Raw genomic sequence first — 17986 nt, forward strand, 5'->3', positions numbered from 1 at the left:
AACTTTCTCCATGTATATACAATTTGTCTTACCGTGGACTGATGAACATCAAGGCTTTCAGAGATACTTTTGTAACCCTTTCCATCTTTATGCAAGTCAACAATTCTTAATCGTAGGTCTTCTGAGAGCTCTTTTGTGCGAGGCATGGTTCACATCTGGCAATGCTTCTTAAGAATAGCAAATTCAAAACTGGTGTGTATTTTTTATAGGGCAGGGCAGCTTTAACCAACACCTCCAATCTCGTCTCATTGATTGGACTCCAGGTTGGCTGACTCCTGACTCCAATTAGCTCTGGAAGAAGTCTTTAGCCTAGGGGTTCACATACTTTGTCCACCCTGCACTGTGAATGTTTACATGGTGTGTTCAATAAAAACATGAAAACATATAATTGTTTGTGTGGTATTAGTTTAAGCAGACTGTGTTTGTCTATTGTTGTGACTTAGATGAAGATCAGAACACATTTTATGACCAATTTATGCAGAAATCCAGGTCATTCCAAAGGGTTCACTTTTTCTTGCAACTGTATTCTATAAAAAGTTATTTTTTAATTCCCTATTCCTTCCAATTTGCATGAAAAAGGGACCATCATATTAACTTATACAAATAATTATAGAAACTATCCAAACAAAGGGCAACAGACTGTAGAGATCAGCTTTGTATTTATCAACTCATACACACTTTATTTTCCATAATCCAAAAAAACAACTAATATTTACTGCTTGGCCTTTTGCAGAGGGACAGTCATTGGTAAGAATTACATTATTGCACCAGAGGAAATAACCACCAAATACTTTAGGTAAGAACCAGAGGAGGTGAAATGGTCAGGCTGAGGCTTAACTTAAAGTGTGATGGTAAACAGTCAGTCAGGTCATACATCTCAAAATAAGGCATCCAGATGAAGAGCTTGATGACACAAAGCGTTGGAAATGAGTATTTTCAGAACCAGCATCCACTTCACTTTAAGGCTGGAAGAAAGTTCGCACATGTTGTGCCTTTGTCCATGCATGTTCAATCAAAATATGATTTCACATAAAACGAGGGGGATTTGAAAAGAAAGCCTGTTTAAAATGGGAAAAGCAGAGCACATTAAAAACAAACTGTCTCTCCACAATTGTTCATCTTTCTTTTCTTTGCAGCAGCTTTACACTTCAAATGTGATATCACAACTTTTTCATCGTCCTAAGGTTTGCTAACGAGCTGCAAATATATATTCAAGGGCTAATGTTCTTTAACATTGCTCACTTTTACTTTATCACTTCCCTTTTGCAAAATCTCATCAACCACACCTGCTCTCAGCTTCTGTACAACGTGAGCACACTCCTCACATATGAAACTCTCCCTTCATTAAATACATTGCAGTAACACATGGCTTGATTGATGGCATATTTTATCCTAAAATGGGACATTTAATGTTGATTTTAACAATGCGTAGGCCAAAACCAGGACAATATGTATGTCAGAATTTGCATCATCACCATCGCCAGGATGTGGAAAGAACCAGTGATAAGACATTTTCCCAGAGTCCTTTGTGTTTTGGACAAGGAACACTGGAGAAGGGCAGAGTCAGGCTCAGTGGAGTCTCAGCAGGAAGGTGGAGCTGCTGTCAGTACTGAAAGGAGATGACAGCGTTCACTTTGTACACGTGGTACGAGCGGTTCCAGAAGACCCGGGTGAAGTAGTTGGTATAAGGCGAGTAGTTCATCTTTATCTCTTGGCAGAATCTTCCGTGCTTGGAGAACGAGTAAACCTCTCCTTTGTCATAAACCACCTGAATCACACAAGATAATATGGGATGTTAATGACTTCCTTAAGAACATGACATATAGTACTCTCAGAATACACAAGCTGTATTTATAATAATTCTTGTATTGTTATTAACTATATGTATCCATATTGAACATGCATTTAAAGAGATTGACATGTCGGGTGACATACCGATTTACTTTCAAGCCAAGAGTTAGAAGATTGATAACACTCCTATGCCTCAAATGTAAATATGAAGCTTCAGTTAGCTTAGCTTAGCTTTTTGTATTTTATTATATATATGTTGCATTGTTGGAGGAGCTCAGGTCCGAAGCATTTTATTGCCATTTCTACACGGTAGCTTTGTGCATATGACAATAAAACCTTTCAATTGAATTTGAATTTAATTAGCACAGCGTTTGAAAAAAAATTGCTTAGCTGTAATACAGAAATAACTGCTTCCAGCCAAGAATAATTCCAGTTTATAAACCCCGTAGCAACTACAAAATATTACATTTATATGGTTTTTTTTGTGCATAAAATAAACAAAATATATATATTTTAGTTAGCTTTAGATATGCTAATTATGTTCTTGTTTGACAGGGTCAGGCTAGCCGTTCATCCCGGATTCCAAATGTTATGCTAAGCTAACTGTCTACCATTGGAAGTTCGATATTTAACAATCGGTCATGAGAGTGGAATCAATTCTATCATCGTTGTCCAGGGACTAGATGAAAATTAGCTCTTGGCTAACTGGCACATTTACAGAAATGTTGATTAATGTGCACTGTCCCTCTTAAAATAAATGAATAAATATCTAACGCCCAGCTCATTTCCAAGCTATTCCCTTAAACTGTGTCTGTCTATTCAATATCTAGATATACAGTACAATGTACCATTGTAGTATTTACATGTCTCTTAGTAATGGACAAGAGCAACACAAAGAAAAAACAATAGCATTTTGTTTCTGAAAATGAAAACCTCACAATTCAGATTTTGGTGTTTTGCTCTTTTCAACTCATGGCAACAGCATTACTAGATAAACAGAGGGGAATCTGCAGCTTGTGGTAAAATAATAAGTTCATACTGTAACTCACGTGTCCATTGGAAATATCAAGCAGATCTTTGATTCTACAGCCTTTATTAACACTCAGCTCGTTACAAATGGACTCTTCGATGATCACATAGTTAGCCTTCTGAGAAGTCAGAATCTTATAAATGTCCTCTGCAGATCTCATTGCATACACCTGGTAAGTCTGCAAGAAAAACAATGGTTGTTACTTAACTCATCTGAACAGTGGCGTAACAAGGTTGTGATTAGCCCCGGTGCAAATATTGTTTAGGCCCCCCCCATCCCCCCAAACATAAGCGCACACTGATGCGCTCACACACGCACGGACATACACAACCACTCAGAAGCGCCACATGTTGGCTATCAACAACAGTCTGCCCTGGCCTCAGACCACCACAGCCTGACAACGGCACAGCGAACTAAGAAGAGGATTACACCTGTTTCCTTGATGTTTGTCTCTGGGGAATGGGCCGGTAGGCCTAAATGGACCGGTCGCTATAATATAGCTTTTGATCTTGGCATCAGGGGTCTCAATAGCGTCATAGAGTCCCCTATCGGTTGGGGCCCTTGGGGGAACTGTTGGACCACCGCCGGGCACAGCCAAATCCAGCCTCTCCTCCTGGCTGGCTGGAGAAGAAGGTTGCACAGCGACGGCCACGGATACAAGCTTCACTTGTGGAGCTAGATGGCAATGATGGTGGTGAGCTATCGTTAGCCTCCGGCTCACGCTGCACGTCAACATTGCTAACGTTAGCGCTCGATTTCGAGGACGATGTATGACCAAAAAAACGGTCTAATTTCGTCAGTTTAGCTGTTACATCTCCTTGTTCTCTCTTGTCCTTTCTCTTTTGAGCGCTGCTCTTGTGCTTTGGTTTACTGTACATTATAAATACAAGCTATTACATTTTTTATAATGCTGCCGAACTTGCTGCTGCAGCTATAGTACAGTACAGGTTGATTAAACGGTTCGGTCGTCACGCAAGGTATCACATGACATGAGAGGGAGCAAGGTCATTGGACAGACAAATTCATTTAGGTTGCTTGGTTACTTTGAAGACTGCGCGAGAACCGGTCAATGCCATTGGGGCCCCAAAAAAAAAAAAAAATATATATATTAAAAACATATTTTTTATTTATTTTTGCATGGGCCCCTGGCTGGCTCTGGGCCCCTGGCTGGCTCTGGGCCCCTGGCTGGCTCTGGGCCCCTGGCTGGCTCTGGGCCCCTGGCTGGCTCTGGGCCCCTGGCTGGCTCTGGGCCCCTGGCTGGCTCTGGGCCCCTGGCTGGCTCTGGGCCCCTGGCTGGCTCTGGGCCCCGGTGCAACGTCGATAGTTACGCCACTGCATCTGAATCTATGTTCTTCTTTAGTTTATTTTCCTTCAGAATAAATATTTCATCTCACTCACGTCTTCAGTCCTCCTCAGCAGCTTGATGTCTGTATAAAGCGGTAAACTGGTCACGGTTGCACCTGAACACAACTTCACGGTTCCCAACAGCTGAGGGCTGCCGGCAAAGACCGCCGCTGCTGGAACCTGTGACCTGCATGACAACAAGAGGAAGTTAACCGCCACAATAAAGACTTTAGAGATATATTTAAAAATACAGAAAGATATGAGGACTCACTTGATCCAGCTGATCAGCTCCACTTTATCTGGATCGTAAAACTCCTGCACTTCTGACAGCTCTGCTAGGACACGAGGGCAGTACTGCAGAAAGGAGAAAGAGCAGTGTAAGGCCATGTATGCTTCTTTAAATATTTGACATAAATAATAATAATACATGGGATTTTTATAGCGCTTTTCCTAATGCTCAAAGACGCTTATAAAGAGCTTAAAAAAGCTGAAAATCTCACCTCTCTCCACAAACTGAAACCAATGATGGTAGGAACCGCTGTGCTCAGGATGAGAGACTGGAGGCCATAAGCAACCATTAACAACTGATAATAATACTTTAAAAAGGAAGCAACACAATGTGGCAAGTTATTGATGCAACTTAAAATGCCCTTTTGAGGGTATTTAGCAGGAGAAAATCCAAAATAATGCACTTTTTATTACTAAGAAAGGTTGCCGTTAAAAGTGAATATCAGAGGCCCCTCACCAGAACTACAGGGTGGATGGACTTGAGTTTGAGCCACCTAAACACAGTCATCCAGAGTTCCGGAGAACACACACCGAACGCTGTGAACATGCAGACGTACGGGGTCCATAAATATTTCATCCTGAGTGAAAGACAAACAGTCAATGTGCTGTTGTGTCATTACAATTTAACAATGATATATTTTAAGAAACATGTTAGGATTCCAAATGATCAACATACCCATCAAACAGCAGAGCCAGGCCTCCAAAAATCAACGTGTGAAAAACATGATAGATGACCTCGGGCTGCTCTCCTATTCGCCCATCTTCAAGTTTGAGGTTGGTTTTCATCGGCAGCCCACTGTATTAAAGAAAAACTATTATTAATGTTGTACAGAAACATTTATATTCGTAGAATTAGTGTCCGATAATATGCAATTACTGCTAATGTACAGCTCATTAATAGATCATTAAAATTACACGTTGCAGTTTACATTTCTGAAATTCTGTGAATAAAATAATAAAAAAACACAAAAAACATTGAAACGAACAAATGAAACAAACTAAAGTACACAGAAAAAAATATATAGCATAGTCTTAAGTACACAAATAATAAGCAATAATGGGCAGTGGGTGTCATGATTACGGATAGGTTCTAACCCGAGCTACATTATTGTTGAAATCATTTTTATAATCCTGAATACGCTATGAGCTGGCGGGTCAGGAATGTGTAGCTGGTATTCATTTTGATCAGCAGCTCTGTAAAATGTAATTGTTTTAAATACACCCATGATGAGCCCCATGCACAGTGTTTCTGTACAAATCTCTAACCTGAGTCTCCTGTAAATGGTCTGCAGGGTGGACAGCAGGCACACAGTGAGCACCAGTAAGTAGAAGGGAAGGACTGAGGCCTGCGTCAGGCGCAGAAATAAGTCCTGAGCCGGGACCTGGAAACTCTCTTGGCACAGGAGGAAATTGGTGATGAAGTCACTGACAAAGAAGGAAAAGAAAATATTGCAATTAGATTACATTGGATACGATTATACTGACAGAAAACAAACCTAAATATGGATAGACGGAGCTTTGTGTAAGCCTATATTGTAACATTTAATTTAAGAGCTGTGACTCACGTTGTTGTGTTGAGCCCAAATTTGACTTCAAGGAATTTCAAGAAGAAGTCACTCTCATCTCCTTGAACGACTTTCTGTATAAGATAAACAATGGTGATAAACCAACAGTTTTATACAATCACAGATAATCAATAAAAAGTATGTATAAAAAAGAATGCTATTTGAGTTGAATCAATTACATGATATTGTGGTTGATTTTACCTTGACCAGATAACTGAAGGTGATCCCTGTGGTAAAGACTAGGTGGAAATATACGAAGAGCTTCATCACTCTGGACAGAAAAGGGCCCGTCTTCATCTTTTGCTGCGAAAAGCAGAACAAAGCATTGAGATGGTGTTACTCACCTGTTTCAACTGCAGCTTGGCGAATACAAAAGAAAATCTTTCTCAGTTTTCTTTTGTTCTGATGTGAAGGAGCAGCTAACTCTACCTGGTAGTTCCTGGCAACCCATGTGCCAATCAGGAGGCTGACCAGCGGTGAGCTGAGGAGGGCTGCGTTCTGAAACTGTGAAAAGAAGGCCAGGAGCAAAGCGCTGACGTACACCATGTGGATCTCTGCCATCTATACATCCCATATGGAGAGGAGAAGAGAGAGCCAATGAGAAGAGAAACAAAGGAAAAGGCAAAGTGTTAATAAGCATAATTATGGCCACAACAAAGTTATATTTGAGAAGACACACTGGTTCTTGTAAAATATTAAAGAGGAAAGATAATGCTCATTCATATTTTATTTTATTTATTTTTTTAAATATGAACTTTTGTGTTCAAGTTCATGTTTGTATTTAGTGTCTCTACTCTGACATGTCTCCAGGCTTTAATGTTCAAAAAGCTCTTTATTTGTCTCATACTTCCTGTGCTGCAGCACCTCTTTTCACCCTCTGTCTGAAACCAGAGCCCAGTCTGCTCTGATTGGTTAGCTGGCCTGCTCTGTTGTGATTGGTCAACCTCTTAAGAGTTGTCCCGCCCCTTACATACAATGTGTTGGAGCGCAAGCCAATAGGAGCGCAAGTGTTCCATAATTATGTCATTATGTTCAGGAAGTAAACAAAGGAGTCCAATGGAGGCATTTCAGGCAAAGGGGGTTAGCTTAGCATGACAACAGTAGGATACATTGCCTGGGTGATTGAAAGTAACACAATCAGCATATTAGCACCTCTACAGGTCAATTATAAATATGTAATAATGTATTTGTTCATTCTGAAAAAAGATAAATTGTGTTTTTTAGGTGCTGGACTTTTTCTTGATTTCTTAACTTCCCTTACCTTACGTGATGGCAAAAGGTCAAAAGCGTCGAGGAAAAAAAGACAGAGGCCTTGGAGGAAGAGCACGTAGTGGCTGTGTTCCCACACCAGCAGGAAGGTGAAGGTGGTGGCACTCATGGTAAGATAGCAAAACAGCTGCAGAGAAATACAGTGCATCACTGTGTGTGAATGCAGAATTACACCTCACTTTGATATGGTACAGTATGTTTTTGTGTTCACGAGAGGCTCACCTCGGTGGCAGAGCTGATGTTATTAGTCAGGAATCCAGTCAAAGCTGCAACCTGGCAAGAGAAGTAAGGCAGAGCCCAGTTGTCCCGCAGAGGAATTGCATAGTCCACTTTGGTTGTGTCAGGTCTGAGGAAGAAATAACCTGTTATGTCCTGTTGTTATGTCACAACATGCGCTGTGATTCCCCACTCCCAAGAAAGGGTCAGCAACACCATGAAAAGCAGTTAAATGACTTCGGAAAAATTAGCAATGCCCAAAACAACAAACACAAACGATTGCTAAACAAATAGAACCTTAAACTTCCCTAACCAAACAACAAGTGACACATTGACAGAAGCAGAATATAGATGAGGCATGCAGAGAAAGCAGGCCGCATGATTGCTCTTACCTGTTGATCACATACCAGGCCACGGCCAACATGCCGGCCACCCAGGTGCCGCTCATCACCCAGCTACACACAAACAGGGCAGACACGTAGATCGCCTGCAGCCCAAACACGGCTCCGATGTAGAAGTAAATTGGCTCCACAAACTCCTGAAGGCAGAGACAGAAACATTGTATTGAATATGGGATTCTGGTCAATTTGGACATTGGTTCAAAACCTCCAGCTATGCGTCGGGATCCTGCTCACCCTGTCGGGGTGATACGGTGTGCTTATTGATGTAATCTAATTAAGTTTAACCATACTACAAAATAAGTCCATGTTGCTGTTCGGTGCTATCGTTAAAGCAAAAGTTGACTTCCCTCCACTTTTCCTTACCAAGTGCACTGAATAATTTGTTGCAATATTATGTGAAAAGTACACTGCAATGGCAGCAGATGAGACTTTTTAAACTACATGGAGAATCATTGTTGTACTCGGCATTGGTCGGTTTAGTTTGGGGCTTTTATTGTGACTTTAAATAATGCTTCTTCTTGTGCCATGCAGTTCCACTTGTGTTGACATGGACCAGACTGAGAAGATCAAATACAACCCAGCATGGCACCTCAGGGTCATTTCCAATGGTAAACCAATGAATCTGACAGGTAAAAAACTCATTTAACTGTCTCTAGTAATACTTGTTAAACTGAGTCAAACCAGCTAAAATAAAAATGCTCTTAACCAATCGCTACATAAAAAATCAAGGCATTATGATAGTTTTCAATGTGTTTGCCAGTAAATACAGTATTTAGTACCTTTCTTCCTTCTCTCCATCTGATAAACAAATATGACACCAATGTCTAGTCCATAGCATATCAGAAACAACAAAACCCCCCTCACCTCGCTGCCTGTGAATCTGTATATAAAGCTGGTGATGAGCTCTGGGTACAGAGACAAGCGCACCACTGCGTTGATGGTCTGCCCTGCAACTGTCCTGTTATCCATCATCAGCTCATAAAACCCTGCAAAATCAGAACATTACACATGCTTTTAGTCACAGCAGGGAAATGTACAATGCAGACAAAATAAAATAAGAAAACTAACATTATAAAGTGAAGTAGCAGCTTGGGATGGGAACAATTAATCGAATATTCGAAATTATTCAGGTATTCGAACAATTATTCATGTATTCGAATATGAGTTTTGAACATTTGTATTAATTTTTTTTTTTGGGAGTGATGCCTAAGTTGATTACATATTATCAAATTGAGTAATTCAATTTATATATATACGACTGTGCCATAGCTAAATGTGTTAGGTGACGTCTAAAGGTGTGTTTTGCTCCGCTCACCGGCCCCTCACAGCGGGCAGAGCTGCAGGTGCTGATCTCTATAGCAGCAGAAAGCTTACACACCTTCCGGCACAGACTGAAAACTCATCTCTTTCGACTCCACTTCGAGCGATAGAATTATTAACAAAGCACTTATATACTAATAAAGGACTGGCTTATCTATAGCCAGTTGAGTAGCACTTGAAATGTTTGGCTCTATGAAACCTGATGTACTTATATGATTCTGTTTTCTTCAAGGTTGTGTCTTCCTGGTCGAATGTACTTATTGTAAGTCGCTTTGGATAAAAGCGTCAGCTAAATGCAATGTAATGTAATGTAATCTCTCACGTCCGGTTATACTTCACTCGCGTTTATGTCCAAATCCATCAGATCTAGCTAGTTCTAGCTAATGATATGGCTACTGCCCCTCCCTACACGCAGATCACGCAGACTCAAACCTCATCTTAGGCCCAAATGTGGCGCAAATGAGCTCCGCAGCCGTTGCGAGGTTCCGGCGCTAACATACATAGACATTTTGACTGGAGAGATTTAGTTTTGCCGGTATTCAACATATTTTACCAGTCATAGTCCGGTAATTATTTACACTCTAAGAAGAGTCCTACACAACAGACATGGCGTCAAAAAGGAGTAATGTGTGGAAATATTTCGACCAGGTTAGTGAGTGCGGTGCAGAGGTCAAACTATGCCAAATTAAACTTATATATACATGCTATACCCGCAACCTCCGTTCCAGCTGAGAGGGTCTTCTCTACAGCTGGACTGATTGTGAATCGCCTCCACACATGAAAGCTGTAGGCCTATAGCTGTCAAACTGTGATCACCAGGTCAATACATTTGACAAATTCGACGTGGTTTCTACACTTATTTGAACATGTATTTATTTATTTCCAAAAATTATTGAAAGAAAATTGGGTATAAAAAAAAAAATTTGTACCCACATTTTTTTTTTTTATAAGATATGTACATTTCGGTTAACCGGTTAACCGTTTTTTGGGGGGTCGAATATTCGAATATACATTTGCTTTCAAATTCCCATCCCTAGTAGCAGCTACTAATAACAAGAGCAAAATGCAAAAGTGTTCATCGCACTGTTGAGGCCGTGGGTTATTGCACAAGATGGTTTTTAGTCTATATTGGTGAGTATACACAAGCGATCCTTTTTTCCTGTATACACCACATAGCTGATTGACAAGGGCATAGTGACATTTATAGGTAGTAAGTAAGTCGTTTTGTTGTCGTATTTAATATCTCTCTAGAATAAGAATAAATGTACCTCTATGGAAAGGTGTTGCAGTCAGCATCTGCTTGTAGTAGTAATAGTAGAGCCCGCTGCCTCCCTGGAAGGTGATTTCCCGCTCTAGCTCCTGAGACACAAGTAAGTGAATTTCAGAATTGATGCAGTGAACTTGAAATGAATGCAGGCAGACTCCTGAAAAACAAAGTCACCCACCTGTCTAGTGGAAAACCAGAACTTCCTGTCATGATAAGCAGACAGATACGCTGCATAAAGCATGCCACAGGCAACTGCTGCCAGACATCCGAAGAACACCCTCACCAGGCGCTGCAAAAAACCTGCAGAGCACATATACCAGTGAACACACCATATATCACATCATACTTATTAGTATAATGACACGTTTTTGTCTGTATTTTCATAGAAACTCAGGAATTAAATAGTTTTAAACTGCTGATGAAGTGTTTGAGGCTATGTCTTAAACAACATTACAATGTTAACAAAATAACTTGTAACTCCTGATATGGTCCAAGTGCATCCCAAATTGTCTCAGCACAACGAGTCAACTTTTTTTCTTTTTTTTTACTATTTCCAGTTATTTTACAACTCTTTTTAGCTGAATTATAGTTCAGTATTGTTCTTAAGCTTTAAATTAGATACAAAAATGTTTGTATTGTGATTAACAATAAGAACAAATTAATTGGCACACACTTTACATGAAAAAGGTACTATAAGCCTGTTGTGAGATTGCCGAGGTTAAACAAGGTAGTGAGAGCAATACAAAAAGATCAATTAGTCTAGATTCACATATTTTTAGTTAATCAAAACCTCCTACACAGAGTTATGTTAAGTTCAGTTTTTGTTTGTCTGCAGGATAACAGAAACATTAGTTGACCTATGTTCATGAAAGTTGGTGAAAGGTAGTAGCATGGGCCGATGAAGAAAACTTTACATTTTGAAGCATATCTGAATCAAGGGTTGCATTAATGCATTCTTTTTCACTTTGCCCTTCAAGTTGTTAGTGTGTTCCTATGAAGGTGAGTGAAATTGTATGAATTGCTGGTATGATTGTTGTATCTGTCCATCAGCATTTCCTGTGCAACTCAGGATACAGACATGTGGTTTTAGAGGAAGTATAGGCCTACAAATGACCATTACATGTATGTATGATATGTATGTGTAATGTGTATTTGTAAAGCGCTTTGAGAGTCATTGATAAAGCGCTATAATAAATATAAGGATTATTATTATAATAATAGGCCTACAAATGTTTTTTTACACAATAATATATGATTAAAGTCAGGTCTTCCTAAATGTCACAAAACATTAAGGCTTATTGAGTACAATAAAACGTTGTATAGAAGTGACACAGCCATACAAAAAGATGATCAGAGAAGCATTGGTAGAGTGGGGGGAAAACAGTGGACTGACACTAATATTGATCAGTTTGCAGGGCATTAACTTACCTGCAGAAGATCTCGTGGATCTTTTAACAGGTGACTCGGGTGTTTTTGATTCTTCTTCTTTATGTTGAGCGTCCTCTTCTTTAACCTCACCCTCATCTTTCTGCTGCTTTCCGGCTCCATTTCTGCCACTGGTCACCTCATCCTCCTCTGTTTTCACCGGCTCTTTAATACAAGGTAACAACAGTTAGGTACTTTAACGACAAACTGTGTACAAATGTAAATGTAAGTTACCCGGATGTTTTTGAACAGGAAGCTAACCGTTTTAGCTAGCAAAGCGCTAAATTCGCCAAACTTACTTGTCTGCACATCAGGTTCATGTTGGCTCTCTCTCTCTTCTTTATCTCCATCCAAAGTGTATTTTTTCCGACATTTTAACTCAGTCATGACGAGATACGATTAATCCGAGAGGAGTTGTCTGGTGTGTTGAGACACCAGCATGCTAGCTAACAAGAGGTTAGCTAACCCAAGAGCCCTCAAATCAGTACTTCGCTTTGTGGTACTACACAGGTGACAAGCCGAAATACAAACAACCCTTTTCTGGTTCAAGTTGTCTTGTATTAAGTTGTAAATCAGCAGTTTTTGTATTGGTGGTATGGACTGGACTGTGGGCTCTTACAGCGGAAGTCGCAGATGGCTTCTTCTTCATCATTCCGGCAGAGTAGGCTCAGATGCAGTAAGTGCATCTGTAGCATTTAGCTGCCTCCCACCGGTGCTTTACCCCTTGTGGTCTTATGTGTAGTATTGCATAGCTCTCTTTTGATATATTCTATAGACATACATATCCATTTAAACCATAGATAATACAGCTTGTATGGTAACTTGTACCTCATCTTTCCTATTGCCAGTAGTGTAAAAGTACAGTTACTCAAGTACTGTACTTAAGTTCAATTATGAGGAAGTTTGTCCTTTACAAACATGAGTATTTCTAGTTTCTGCTACTTTGTTATTCTACCCCACTACAATTCCAGCTAGTATTGTATTTTTACATTTATTTAATACCTGCTTAAGTTATTTTTCAGATATGGATTAATGATATAAAACATACTCAGCACTTATAGGACTTTAGTTACACCTGGATTAAAATTCACAAACTACCCAGCAGTAAATAAAATAATAATAAATAGTTCCACCTTACAAGCTATTATAAACCTATTAATGCATCAATATTTATAATGAAAACATATATATATCATTCCGAAATTGGCCAATCTGGATAATAAGTACTTTAACTTTTGGTAGAAATTTTAAAAAAACTTTATTTTTTCTTCTATACGATATAGTATACTAGATTAAACACACAAACTAATACAAAAACAATGTCCTACTATGTTTCAAATTGCTTTTGAACAGTATTTTCTTTCTTTCAATTGGCTGTGAACACAGTAAAATGTTCATAGAAAGCACAAATATCACTTACATCAATGTGTTAAAATATTCTTTAAAAACATTTAAAACCAGAGAGAACACAATTAGTGCAAACAATATTAAAAATAGTAAAAGAACATAAAAGACGACATCAAAAAAAATTCAGGAACCGGCTAAATCTGGTCCCAAAGTAAAAAAAAAAAAATGGGAGTAAATTTCCCAACACCTAATGTATGTACTGTATACAAAACACACATTTAAACTTAACAATATCACTGGGATTCTTTAAGGAGCCATCTCTCTGGCAGATTTCCACTTTCAACAATAAAACTATCAAAAAAACACCATAACCAGTATTTAATCTGCTTATTCTTCTTCTGGTGAGTCGATGTTCGAAATCATTTCATCATCAGGAATCTTTTTTTCTGTTTTGGAGTGTAGGAAATAACGTTAGTCTTTTTTTTCAGGTTTTATAGTAACATATACAATGACTTGATCATGTAATAAGTACCTGGACTGGTTTTGTGCAGGCCTCCTATGTCTCCGGCTTCTTCCAGATCACACCTCTCCACAATTATTCTCATGAGTTTGGTCACTTGTGGGTGTTTAGCTGCTTCGAATAAAGGCTCATCGTCGGAACGGTTGCTTGAAGACGCTGAAGAAAAAGAATGATACATAAATATGGATAATAACAACAACAAAAAACAGATTGATAAATTAAAAAATTAAATCATTACAATACTACATGTTCTTTAATATTTATTTTCATGTTTTTTTTTTAGGAACACATTGTCTGGCTTCTAGAAATAGTCCTACACTCTTTTTGTTATGCTATGTATTTTAACTCTGTTTATATATCTTTACTAGCCAAGACTTTTTACCTGAAACATTCTTCTTTTTTGGCTTTTTGGGAGTTGTGTTCCTCTTTTTCTTTGCTGGTGAAGCTTTCGTTTGTTTGCCTGTACTTTTCCTTTTCACAAGATTAACTAAGGGTTCATAGTCCGAGTTGCCATCGGAGAGATCTGAGCTGCTGCTGGTCCACTCTGAAATATAAAACACAAATGCATGACACAGAATATTAGATGCTTTACAATTCTACACATTGTTGAATATTCTTTATCCAGTGAGGACTATTGCTTTTAGGACGACATTATTTCCACTGTGTGTATGATTTTACAATCACCTGCGTTCTTTTTCTTCTTTGCAGGTGAAGCCTTTGTTTTGTTTTTTGTTTGTCTGTCCGGGGTTTTCTTTTGCCCAACATTAATCAAGGGTTCATCATCTGAGCTGTCGCCTGACGTCTCTGAAAAAGTATTATTTTTAACGTCAGTGCAAGACAGATAATAAGAGAATGCTTCAGAACACCACGTCTTCTTAGAGGGGCCCTGTTATGCACCTTTTCAGTTTGATATATGTATATTGTACTCCTACCGTGACGTGTTTACATGCTGTCACGTACAAAAATACTGTTGTGATTGGACAACTGCATGGAGATGTCCCTACCCCATCTTGTACAATGTGTTGGAGCGCTAGCTAATGGAAGTGTAAGTGTTACATCGTGATGTCTTTATGTTATCGAAGGGGGTGTGGTTTGGGTAGTGGGTGGGAGAGAAACTCTCTCTGGAGGAAACGGAGGGATTTGAGCCTTTGCAGACCATTTACATGCATTAAACCTATAGAACACACTACAGGAAAGAGGGCCTTTTAAAAAATGGTTTCTAGGGAAGGGGTTTTCATAAGGAACCACATTATCTACACTGCTGGTGTAGTGATATGCTTTTTACTGTCACCTGTAATCCTCTTTTTTTTTTAGCAGGTGAAGCCTTCGGTTTGTTTTTTCTTCTTTTGTTTGTGCTTTTCTTTTTCCCACCATAAGAGCTGTCGCTCTCTGACTCTGAAAAATAATAATTGAAAACATAAATACCTAACACAATAGGTATGTGCTTCACAGTATAAACCATTTTCTAAGTTGTGGTTTAACATGGATTTTCTGTCACCTATGTTCTTCTTCTTCTTTGCAGGTGAAGCCTTCGTTTTCTTCCTTGTTTGTATGTTTGCGGTTTTCTTTTTCCCGAAATTACTCAAGGGTTCATCATCTGAGCTGCTTGTTGACTCTGAAAAAGTATGATTGGAAACATAAATACATCAAATAATAGGAATGTGTTTACCTCATTATCTCAACTGTTGGTGTTAAGATTTGCATTTTACCGTCACCTGTGTTCGTCTCCCTCTTTGCACGTAAAGCTTTTTGATTGATTTTTCTTTGTGTGCCTGTGGTTTTCTTTTTCGCAAGATTAATTACAGGTTCATCGTCTGAGCTGTCGCTTTTTGACTCTGAAAAATAAGTAATAAAAACACATCAATCACAGACATAAATATTTGTTGATCCAGTAACGTTTTTGCTGAGGAACCACATTATCTCCACTGTCAATTTGTATTTTCTGTCACCGGCATTCCTCTTCTTCTTCGCAGGTGAAGCCTTCGGTTCGACTTTTGTTTGTCCGTCTGTGCTCTTCTTTTTCCCAGGATTAATCAGGGGCTTATCGTCCGGACTATCGCTTGTCGACTCTAAAAAATATATGAATCAAACATAAATGATTGACAGAAAATAGAAATCCATAATTGTTTTAATCTATTCTTTCTATATTGTAAAATACTGTAATACTACAGAATACACAATGCTTAAAGAATTTGTATTCCTGTATTTATTTTCCTGTCTTTACAATTTGTTGTATATCCCTTTGTATTGCCTTTGAATGAGATAACACAATTAGAAATCAAATAAAAAAAGTTGTAATTATTTTAATATTAATAAAAGACAAGAACAAATGCTTTAAAATACTCACAATAACACAAAAAGAAAGATTTCATGAGTATCTGTTTTTCAAGCAAAGAGTTGGGAATCTCACTATTGATGTTACAATAAGTGTTTTCTTTTCTGTCACTCCAACTGGCTAACACTGGCTGAGCTGGACTCTTTACCTGACACATTTTTTGACTTTGTGTTCCTCTTCGGAGTTGAAGCCTTTTTGGTTTCTTTGTTCTTTTCCGAAAGATTACTCAAGGGTTCATCCTCTGAGCTTCCATCAGAGGATCCTGTCAAACAACAGCCACAGAAGTAAGGATATTAAAATGTCACCTACAAAGCAGCATCATGTTTTGATCATGTCATGATTCCTGCTACAATACCTCGTCTCTTTGTGGACCCTCTGCCTTGCGCTGCAGTTTTCTTCTTTGTGTTTTTCTTCACTGGTTCCTTCTTTTTGGCAGCCAGATTCACCAAGGGCACATCCTCATCACCGGAGCTGCTGTCTTTAGGCGCCTTTGTCAACTTCCTCTTCATTGGTGCCAGTGGTTCATCATCTGAGCTGTCACCGGAAGACTCATCGTATTTAACTACAACAAACAAAACATATAAATATTTGGTGAAAGTTTTACAAGTAAAGCATTTTTGATTACTTTTGACGTGCACATTTTCACTCATACCCTCTTTCCTTGCTGCGTTCCTTTTTGATCTGACGACTGGGGCTGCTTTTCTAGGAGTCCCAGATGGAGACTTTCTCTGACGATGGGGGTAACGTTTCTTGCCAGCTTTACTCAGAGGCTCATCATCAGAGTCATCATCAGAGTCATCATCGTCATCCATTGATTCTGGGTGAGAAAAGCAAGTAAGTACAAATACGTTTCTTCAACAGAGAAAAGCCTGCATGTCAATGTAGAGAACATATGTTACCTTTCTTCTTAATAACAACAGATTTCTTTGGAGAGACCGAGGAAGGCTTCTTTGCAGCTTTTGAGGGCTTTTTGGCCTTTCTTATGAGAGGCTCATCGTCGGAGTCATCATCTGTATTCTTATCTGAAACGTTTAGATATATAAAAAGATTTAAAGCCATACTTTATAGACAGCTGAAATGTTGTAAGTGACATGATTATGTAACAACCTGCTTTCTTGTCACGTGTGCCATTTGATTTGAGTGACTTGTTGTCTTTTTCCTCCACTTCCTCAGCTGGAGCAGAGACTTTTTTCTTTTTGATCAAAGGTTCATCATCTGAGGGGTCATCAGAAGCTAAAACAGGGGAAGGAATACAATTATAGAATGCATCAGCTTAGCTTTGAACTGTTACAAACTGTTGACAGTAGGGATGCTCCGATCGCCAATTTCGGGGCCGATCGTCGGAATCAGTATCGGCCGATACCGATCGCCGATCCGATCGAGTAGGCGGGGCCTAAATGGAAGATTTAAACATCACTTTAAATCTTCCATTTAAAGTGATGTTTAAAACTCAGTTAATGCGGCTCATTCACTGGAGCTTCCACAAACAACAATCAACTTAATTATTACATTCAAATGATGTACATTATTCAAGTTTACATTCACTTTGGATAATAACACGGGAGAAATTAGCGGAAGCGCTCTCTTTTCCTCTCTCCCCCTCTCTCCCTCTCCTGACAGCCTGTCAGTATCTCATGCAGCTCACTGATCCAGTAATTAGTGACCCGACACTGAAGAATACATATATTTGTAATAACTAGTTTAGCTTGTTCCAGAGGTATAAAATAGCTACGTGTGTTAGGTCTAACTCTTACGGTACGTCCACACAGCAGCTTTTCAAAAATCTTGGAGCTGAGCGTGTCTGAAAGCTTGGGGATTTTTTGCGACCAACAACCAATCACATGAATCTCCCGCCCCCGACATACAAA

General features: G+C 39.1%; 2 protein-coding genes across 4 annotated transcripts in view; both read right to left on the reverse strand.

Moving 5' to 3' along the window:
• Positions 1 to 648: 648 nt before the first annotated feature.
• On the reverse strand, positions 649 to 12606 carry LOC117536685 (probable C-mannosyltransferase DPY19L4). 3 transcript variants are annotated; one of them, XM_034201652.1, is made up of 19 exons: positions 12216 to 12606; positions 11920 to 12081; positions 10670 to 10791; positions 10493 to 10583; positions 8769 to 8890; positions 7896 to 8041; positions 7510 to 7633; positions 7280 to 7414; positions 6448 to 6579; positions 6220 to 6321; positions 6019 to 6092; positions 5720 to 5878; positions 5130 to 5249; positions 4911 to 5031; positions 4666 to 4761; positions 4437 to 4519; positions 4220 to 4352; positions 2841 to 2999; positions 649 to 1768 (listed from the first exon to the last, which is right to left on the reverse strand). In XM_034201652.1, the coding sequence occupies exons 1-19, from the start codon at positions 12301 to 12303 to the stop codon at positions 1604 to 1606; spliced, it is 2334 nt and encodes a 777-aa protein (XP_034057543.1). In that variant the 5' UTR covers positions 12304 to 12606; the 3' UTR covers positions 649 to 1603. The 3 variants fall into 3 exon arrangements, with proteins under 3 accessions (XP_034057543.1, XP_034057544.1, XP_034057545.1); XM_034201653.1 differs by having other exon boundaries at positions 4666 to 4722; positions 12216 to 12605; XM_034201654.1 differs by lacking the exon at positions 2841 to 2999.
• A 551-nt stretch (positions 12607 to 13157) lies between these two features.
• LOC117536664 (nucleolar protein dao-5-like) overlaps positions 13158 to 17986 on the reverse strand; it is a 36471-nt gene continuing 31642 nt past the window's right edge. Inside the window, exons 17-29 of the mRNA XM_034201616.1 lie at positions 17226 to 17351; positions 17018 to 17140; positions 16771 to 16935; positions 16474 to 16680; positions 16267 to 16380; positions 15733 to 15852; positions 15493 to 15618; positions 15282 to 15398; positions 15075 to 15178; positions 14468 to 14587; positions 14166 to 14327; positions 13796 to 13939; positions 13158 to 13709 (exon numbers count right to left, since the gene is read on the reverse strand). Coding sequence (XP_034057507.1) covers positions 14552 to 14587; positions 15075 to 15178; positions 15282 to 15398; positions 15493 to 15618; positions 15733 to 15852; positions 16267 to 16380; positions 16474 to 16680; positions 16771 to 16935; positions 17018 to 17140; positions 17226 to 17351 — 1238 coding nt within the window. The 3' untranslated portion in view covers positions 13158 to 13709; positions 13796 to 13939; positions 14166 to 14327; positions 14468 to 14551. The remainder of the gene's footprint in view (positions 13710 to 13795; positions 13940 to 14165; positions 14328 to 14467; positions 14588 to 15074; positions 15179 to 15281; positions 15399 to 15492; positions 15619 to 15732; positions 15853 to 16266; positions 16381 to 16473; positions 16681 to 16770; positions 16936 to 17017; positions 17141 to 17225; positions 17352 to 17986) is intronic.

Source organism: Gymnodraco acuticeps, unplaced genomic scaffold (assembly GCF_902827175.1).
Source record: "Gymnodraco acuticeps unplaced genomic scaffold, fGymAcu1.1, whole genome shotgun sequence".
Classification (NCBI taxonomy): domain Eukaryota; kingdom Metazoa; phylum Chordata; class Actinopteri; order Perciformes; family Bathydraconidae; genus Gymnodraco; species Gymnodraco acuticeps.